Below are 7917 nucleotides of genomic sequence, written 5' to 3' on the forward strand. Positions count from 1 at the left end.
AGCTTTGGGGTCAAAAAGATCTGCGCTCAATCTCCAGCTTTGTTACTCAATAGCTGTGTCTTGGGCAAGTCCTTTGACCTTTCCAGATGGCGGCTTTCTTGTGTATGCAAGGGGTGAAACGCCACCCACCGACACGCTGCTGTGAGGATGAAGAGAACGTGCATGACACTGAGCACGCTGCTTGTCACACAGGAAGCCCTCCGTCAATGTCAGGGGCTTTACTCTGAACTGTGGGGGTACAGTATTTCATTTCAGGTGCAGGCACAGCCCATACAACAGCCAGAAAACCTGTCAGGTTGTAGGCATCCAGAAACCAATGCATTGCTTCAAAATCTGTGTGTGTTTCAGAATCTCAGATGCCTCTGTTCAAAGCCCTTCTGCTGACTCAATCCACTGAACTTGTTTTCAGGTCAAACAAGACCGAAAACTCAGATGCAATGTTCCTGGCGAAAACACCAGCAGCCACTGTGCTCTCAGGATCTACAGACAGCCAGATCTGCACATCTGGAGAATCATCTAGAAGGCTGGAAGTACAGTGAGCCCCAGAGCATAAAAAAAAGGGCTCAGTGAGAAATACCTTCATCCATGTCTTTGGAAAACCTGTTGAGAATCCTCCCTGTAGGGGTAGTGTCAAAAAACTTCATAGGGCTTCGAAGGATCCTTCGGAAAAGCTCGTCATGCAGCCGGGAGGAAGCTCGCAGTGTACCCTGAGGAGCAGAGCAGAGTGGTCAGGGCCCAGGAATGGCTCCATTCCTACCTGTCCAGAGAACTGCTCCGTAGCGCATCTGCTCCCAAAGCGGGGAGGTGCAGGTGGTCAGGGGGATGGGTGGCAAGTGAGAAAAGGCAGAGGCTAACAGGATATGAGTCATCTCAGCCGAGGCCATCCTGCTTAAGGGAGCTCCCATACCCAGCATGAACTGAGAGACACCAGGCCAAAGCCTGACCACAGGTCACCAGGGAGGAGGGCAGAGGCCGCCCACCACTGCTTACCTTGACAAAGACAACTCCTCGAATGGCTTTCAGGATCAGCATGACTGCCATGGAGAGGGCGTAGATGCTGGCATAGTACTGCATACGAGGATTGTCCTTCATGCTGTCACTCACCGAGGTCTCGTTCCCTCGAGTCACAGTGGTGTTCTGTTTGAAGCCAAAGCTCTGTGAGGCAAGACTCCTAACGGCTGCCAAGAGCCCCTGCTCGGCGCCATTCTCAGCTCAAAGGCAGGGTGCCAACCCTGAGGCCTGGTCACAGCTCTGTCCACCTCTTTCTCCCTTTTTTATTGAGACAGTGTCTCGCTCTGTCGGCCAGGCTAGAGTGCAGTGGTGTGATTATGGCTCACTGCAGCCTCTGCCTCCTGAATTCAAGGAATTCTCAAGCCTCAACCTCCCAAGTACCTTGGATTACAGGTGTGTACCACCATGCCCAGCTAATTTTTGTATTTTTAGTACAGAGGGGGTTTCGTCATGTTGGCCAGGCCGGTCTTAAGCTCCCAGCCCCAAGTGATCCACCCGCCTAGGCCTCCCGAAGCGCTGGGATTACAGGCCTGAGCCACCGCACCTAGCCCTCTTTCACTCTGTTCTAACGTGATATGGTTAGGTTTTGTGTCCCCACCCAAATCTCATCTTGAATTGTAATCCCCAGGTGTTGAGGGAGGGGCCTGGTGGGAGGTGACTGGATCATGGGGTGGTTTCCCCCATGCTATTCTCGTCATGATTGTGAGTTCTCACGAGATCTGAGCCCCTACACACACTCTCTTCTCTCTCTTCTGCCACCTTGTCGAGAAGGTGCCTGCTTCTCCTTTGCCTTCCACCATGATTGTAAGTTTCCTGAGGCCTCCCCTGTTCTGTGGAACTGTGAGTCAATTAAACCTCTTTTCCTTATAAATTACCCAGTCCTGGGTATTTCTTTACAGCAGTACAAAAATGGGCTAATACACAATGGATGAGAGCAGAGAGACTGCAGGTGGAAAAATCTCTCTTTACTGTTCTTTTAAGTGAAAGCTACAACAGTTTCCCTAAGAATAGCCAGGGAATAGGAAGAAACAGCCACATTCTTAGACATATAACTTTCCCATTTATGAGTAACCTTACCCCACTTCCTTGCTTGATCCAGTAACTCAACCACCAGGTGCTGAAGGCGGTGCTGCCTACATTCAGCATGAAAAGGGCCATAATAACCAGGAATGCCAAGGGGCCCCCAGCAGCCTGGATGTAGACACCATATACTGACCAGGGCACTGAACCCTGCCCTTTCTCTTCCAGCTGCACGAGCTGCCCTAGGTAAGGAAAAAAGAAACACGGACTCAGAAGGGAAGAGTGATTCCCAAAACACTAAGTCACCTGTAGAGCAGCAGGATGGGAGAGGCGGCAGCTTCACAGGGCTCTAGATTAGATTTCCTTTCTTTCAGAAGCATTTGTTCATCCATTTAACATTTACTGAGCACCTGCCACGAACCAGGCCCAGGATAAAGCCCAGGAGCAGCAGAGAGGATGAAGACCAGATCCCCACCCCTAGGGACCTGGCTGAGGAGCCTGCCAGAGACTGGTAGGACAGGCAGATCAATCATCACATAATTATAGTAAAATGTGCTCGATGTGAGGATACAGCCAAATGCAGAGCAGCATGGGAACCCCTAGAGGGATACCTGACCTATTTGGCTTAGGTGTGGGGTGGCTGGCAGGCACGTTTTACGTAAGACTTTCTGTATTGCTTCTCAAAAGGTAAGCCACAGGTGACCGGGTAGGGAGAGGGGAGACAGTGGGCAGAGAAAACAACACGAGCACAGGCACGGGGGTGGCAAAACCCAAACCGCAGGGATTCAGCCCGGCCAGAAGAGATGTGCAGCCTGCTTAGACCACCGACTAAGCAGCCTGCGGTCACAGAAGAAAAGCTTTGAATGTTGGCCCCACAGAGAAGAACGTCGCAAGAGAAAGGGTGAAAGGTGTGTTTGACTTCCGAAGGCTAGGATGGACCTGGGACGGCTGATATTGCCAGATCAGCTGCTTCTGGCAGCAGGCTGCCTCCTTCCTGCCTCCCGTGTTCCACACAAATAGCCTTTTCTCTGGGTGCCCTATCAGGAAAAAGATTAGGAAATGCAGCTTTGAGAACAGGTTACTGAAAGACTCCATGCAGGAAAGTTGGCTGGTCTCATGTTTTTAACTAGATCTCTCAGCTGACCGTGTGGAAGATAAATGTAAAAAAAGGCAGCTGTAACACTGTAGGTAAGAGATGATAAAGGCCTGAACTGGGTTGTGACGGTGGAATGGAGTTTCAGGAGGTAAAGTCAGTAGGGCACAGTCACCGGCTGGCTGCTGGAGGAGAGAAAAGGTCCGAATATATGCCGAGGGTCTCCCTGGTGCAGTCAGATTCTTGATGCTAATATGAGAATACAGAGTGTTAAACAGAAAGTATCTGAGGTGGGTCTCCATCAATTCAGGAGTTAATTTTGCCAAAGTTAAGGATCATGACCAGTAACACAGCCTCAGGAGGTCCTGAGAAGAGGCCCACAGCAGTTGGATTATGGCTTGGTTTTATGTTTTAAGGAGACATGAGAAATCAATCAATGTAAGTGGGGTAATCACTGGTTTGATCCGGAAAGGTGGGACAACGTGGTGCGGGGAGGTGAAGCTTACAGGTCATAGGTGAATTCAAAGATTTTCTGATTGGCAACTGGTTGAACGGGTTAGCTCTGCCTGAAGAGTTGAAATTAACTTGAGGTAGGTCAGGGAGTGGTGGCGGGACAGGGTGTGGACACCAGGGCTCTTGTCAAGTTGATGAAGCCTCCTGGTAGCAGGCTTCAGAGAGAATAGATGTGAATGTTTCCTATTAAAGGTGCTGGACCATCTGGAGAGACCTAGTAAACGAAGGAGATTCTCTACAGAATGCAGAATTTCCCCTTCAACAGACGGCTTTGAAGGGCCATTTCAAATACGCATTTCTTCCAGGGCCCTGTCACGTGATGCTCTATTGTTTTAATAGAGTCAGGTTGGAATTAGGCATCTTACAGCTACAGAGTCTGTTCTCTCTGTCTTAGGGTCTCTATTTAAATGTCAATGCCGGTCGGTTATGTGCCTAAACTCTAAAGGTGGGGGAGTATAGTAAGGCATGTCCAACACTCTCTCCCCTTCATGGTCTGAACTAGATTTTCAGGTTTCATTGGGTACCCTTGGCCTACAGGAAAGTTTATTCAGCCAGTTGCAGGGCACAGAATTTAATTTTTGATTTGTAAGACAAACGGCTACACAGGAAGCTTTTCCCTGTGTTGCTTTTGAACTTTTATTTTAGATTCCAGGAGAACATAAGCAGACCTGCCATATGCAGAGCGTGTGTATATTGCATCTGTTACAGGCAGATCTGCGTGCACACTGAGCGGTACTTGGCTTTTCCCTTTTTACACAAATAATGTTTACAAATTTTGGAATAAGCCTCACGCATGCCTCGAGCACTTTTAAGAGTTGTGAGTAGCCAGGTTAGGAACTATGTAGATAAGAATAAATGTTTGCTCATGATATTATGATTTTTTTACTACCTGTGGTAAGAACTCACAAATGTCTCAGACCTGTGCTGTTTGTTTTTTGGGGTGTGTCAATAATGTATCACAAACCACAGCTGAATTCAAAATCCCGTATCTTAAAAAAAATAGAGGCAGTAAGTCAGAATGGTCAACTACCAAATATCTCCTGCAGTTGCTTTTTTAACAGTGTCTCACTCGGTCCCCCAGGCTGGAGAGCAGTGGCTCACCTCAACCTCCCATGTAGCTGGGACTACAGGTATGCTCCACCATGCTTGGCTGATTTTTATATTTTTTTTTGTAGAGAAGTGGGGCTCACCATGTTGCCCAGGTTGGTCTTAAACCCCTGGGTCTGAGCAATCTTCCAACCTCAGCCTTGGAAAGCACTGGGACTACAGGTGTAAGCCATTGTGCCTGATCTCCTGCAGTTTTAAGGATAAGGAAGTGGCAACAGGCCCCGTCCTCAAAGCAATGGCAAACCCAAAAAAGTCCCTGGATTCAAAAGGGTGAGGTAAGGCGGTGAAGCAACAAAGAGATTAAAATAAGACCACACATATCTACATTTATATATATCACACACACACATACGTGTATGTTTAAGTTGACAAGCAACTTAAAATTCAAAGGTGAAAATGCCCCCATTATTGCAAATAGCTTCCCAAGATTGTTCTTCCCAAAAACTCTCAAGATTTGCTACTGTTGATAAGATAAAGGGCTTAAGAAACAGGACAAAGAGCTCTGGACAGGTAAAGCCAAGTAGGAAAAACCCTCTGTCACTCTTATTCATAGTCCTGCTAAAATATTGTCAGGGCAAGGTGACGAGTCCACCGTTCTAACACAGGAGCTTCTGAGGTATTCTTAGAGCCAGAATACCTCTGATCTGGTTGGGACTTTGCATAAGCAGAGGTGAATCATAGGGTGGAAAGGTGTACCTTTACTCACCTTTCCATCTTTCCTTACTCAGAATGACTCAGTTCTAATTACCTAAACCTGACCTCACCCTGCACAGGAGGAGAAGGTGACTCGTACAGCCCTGGTCTGTTTAAGCAAACAGAAGGTGCCTCTTGGTCTTGCCGCAATATTATATAAGAACTCTTTTATTCCAGAAATGTAAGACCAGCTATTTATATTGCACACACAATGCTATTAAAACATCATGAATTACCTACCACACAGCGTAATTTCTGATAAACTTCAACGACAAATCTCAAACTCTCAAAAAAGGCCATTACCTTCCTCTGGCTTTACTGCTTTCTCCTTCTTTACTGATCCTGTTTTAGGACCCTTGTCTTGTGACTTCTTCTGTGAACCACTGGTTTCCTTTTTTGAATTGATCTAATAACGTTAAAAAAAAAAAAAAAAAGTCTCCAGTCATGTTAGCCACCTAGATGAATGTCCATGGGATACACATTAAGAAATCATCAATCAAGTTGCCATTACCCATATGGCTTCTTCAAAGGGTTACCTATACTCATTTAAATCTTAAAATGTTTAAATTTTAAGATTTAAAATAGAGTCCCCTGACTTTCGCTCTCCCTGGTCACTGAACTCCAAACACAGTAACCTTTATTCTGTTCTTGTCCATTCCAAGTTGTTGAAAGTATGAGGGGTGGAGTCGTTTCCACTCCTCCTATCTGAGGCCCCACGTCACCAAATCATATCCATAGATCTGACCATTTCCCGGCTGCTACCACAGGAGAAACATAAACCTTTCCACCTGGTTCTGCAGGACCTCCATATTCTGGCCCTACCCTAATCCTGCAGCTCCTCTCCCATCTCACCATCGCCCAAGGCCCCTACTCTCAAGCCACACTAGACTTCACAGCATTCCTTACGCCAAGTGCAATTTCCCATTTCTCTACCTTCGTGCACACTCGTTCCTCCACTTGGAACGCCCCTCTCCCCTTGTCCCAGCCTCAGTCACAGCTGCCCCATTCAGATGGATTCAAGTCTTACGTTCTTCATGAGGGCTACTTAAGACTCCCCTCATGTTTGCGTGTGTCCCCTTCTCTCTGTGCAAGGGAAACACAGCCGGGGTGAGTGATGGAGAGATCTCAGCTGAATCCAGTGTCTGTGTCTTACTGGCAGGGGCCCTGTTTTCTGGGGAGCAGGCTGCTGTGCCTTGGTTCACACAGTGATTCTGCTCCAGGAGGGCAGGACTGTAGGGCTGGCGAGCTGGGGTCTTCTGTCCGCCCTTAGCACTCCCTTAGTGCTATACATGTGATGTGGTGTAAGCCACATTTGGAAGTGCTTGTAACAGCATAAAAGCATCAGTCTTCCCTGGAACACTGTGAGTCCCTCAAGGACAGAGACGTCTCTCACATGGTTACAACCTGACAGGGCCTACCCCTGAGAACGGCCTGTAACAGGACAGACAGGGACTCAATAAACAGCCATCAGGTTCCACCTGAGAAAACAGACACTACTTAATGCTCTCCTTTCCAAAGTTTCTTTTATGTCTTTTTCTTTTTTTTGAGCTGGAGTCTCACTCTGTTGCCGAGGCTGGAGTGCAGTGGCGCAACCTCCGCCTCCTGGGTTCAAGTGATTCTCCTGCCTCAGCCTCCCAAGTAGCTGGGATTACAGGCGACCCCACACCAGGCCCAGCTAACTTTTGTATTTTTTTTGGAAAGACAGGGTTTCTCCACGTTGCCCAAGCTGCTGTCGAACTCCTGGGCTCAAGTGCTCTGTCCGCCTCAGCCTCCAAAAATGCTGGGATGACAGGTGAGAGCCACAGCGCCCAACCTGAGCGCTCTCAAATGTGCAGGATGTTTAATTGCCCTACTGTGGTGCTTTATTTGCTTATTTGAAAAAGAGCTTCATAATGCTTCAGTTTGATGGAGCTTAGGGAACGAGGCCATGACTGAACAGCAGCACACGTCTCTGCCCTCACTGAGCCCATGTCTTTCTCCCTTCCCCGCCACTGCCACATTAAGTTCTCAGGAACGGAAGACCCCAGCTTGCCAGCCCTACAGTCCTGCCCTCCTAGAGCAGAATCACTGTGTGAACCAAGGCACAGCAGCCTGCTCGCCAGAAAACAGGGCCCCTGACAGTAAGACACAGACACTGGATTCAGCTGAGATCTCTCCATCACTCACCCCGGCTGTGTTTCCCTTGCACAGAGAGAAGGGGACACACACAAACACCAACAGACCTTACCTCAACTGGTGGTGTCTCTCCCAGCAACAGATTATTAAAAATGGTAGCGTAGTCACCATTCAAATTCATCAGCTCCTCATGGGTGCCTCTTTCTGTAATACAGCCCTCTTTCATGAAGATCACTTCATCACAGTCAACCAGGTACTGGAGGCAAAGGCAGAACAACACAGTATCGCTGATGATTTGTGCAAATACATTCAAACACCCATAACTTCGTTCAGTAGTTCTCTACAGGAGGCGAGTTAACCTCCCA

At 48.0% G+C, this 7917-nt stretch overlaps 1 protein-coding gene across 5 annotated transcripts in view; it reads right to left on the reverse strand.

Annotated features, from left to right (window-relative positions):
* Positions 1-7917, reverse strand: part of ABCC5 (ATP binding cassette subfamily C member 5) — a 94172-nt gene that overhangs the window by 29208 nt on the left and 57047 nt on the right. For all 5 annotated transcript variants that reach the window (XM_017538308.2, XM_017538312.2, XM_017538310.2 and 2 more), the window contains 5 exons: positions 7665-7808; positions 5741-5843; positions 2089-2273; positions 991-1137; positions 578-707 (listed from right to left, as the gene is read on the reverse strand). In XM_017538308.2, coding sequence (XP_017393797.1) covers positions 578-707; positions 991-1137; positions 2089-2273; positions 5741-5843; positions 7665-7808 — 709 coding nt within the window. The remainder of the gene's footprint in view (positions 1-577; positions 708-990; positions 1138-2088; positions 2274-5740; positions 5844-7664; positions 7809-7917) is intronic.

Source organism: Cebus imitator, unplaced genomic scaffold (genome assembly GCF_001604975.1).
Source record: "Cebus imitator isolate Cc_AM_T3 unplaced genomic scaffold, Cebus_imitator-1.0 Scaffold111, whole genome shotgun sequence".
NCBI lineage: Eukaryota > Metazoa > Chordata > Mammalia > Primates > Cebidae > Cebus > Cebus imitator.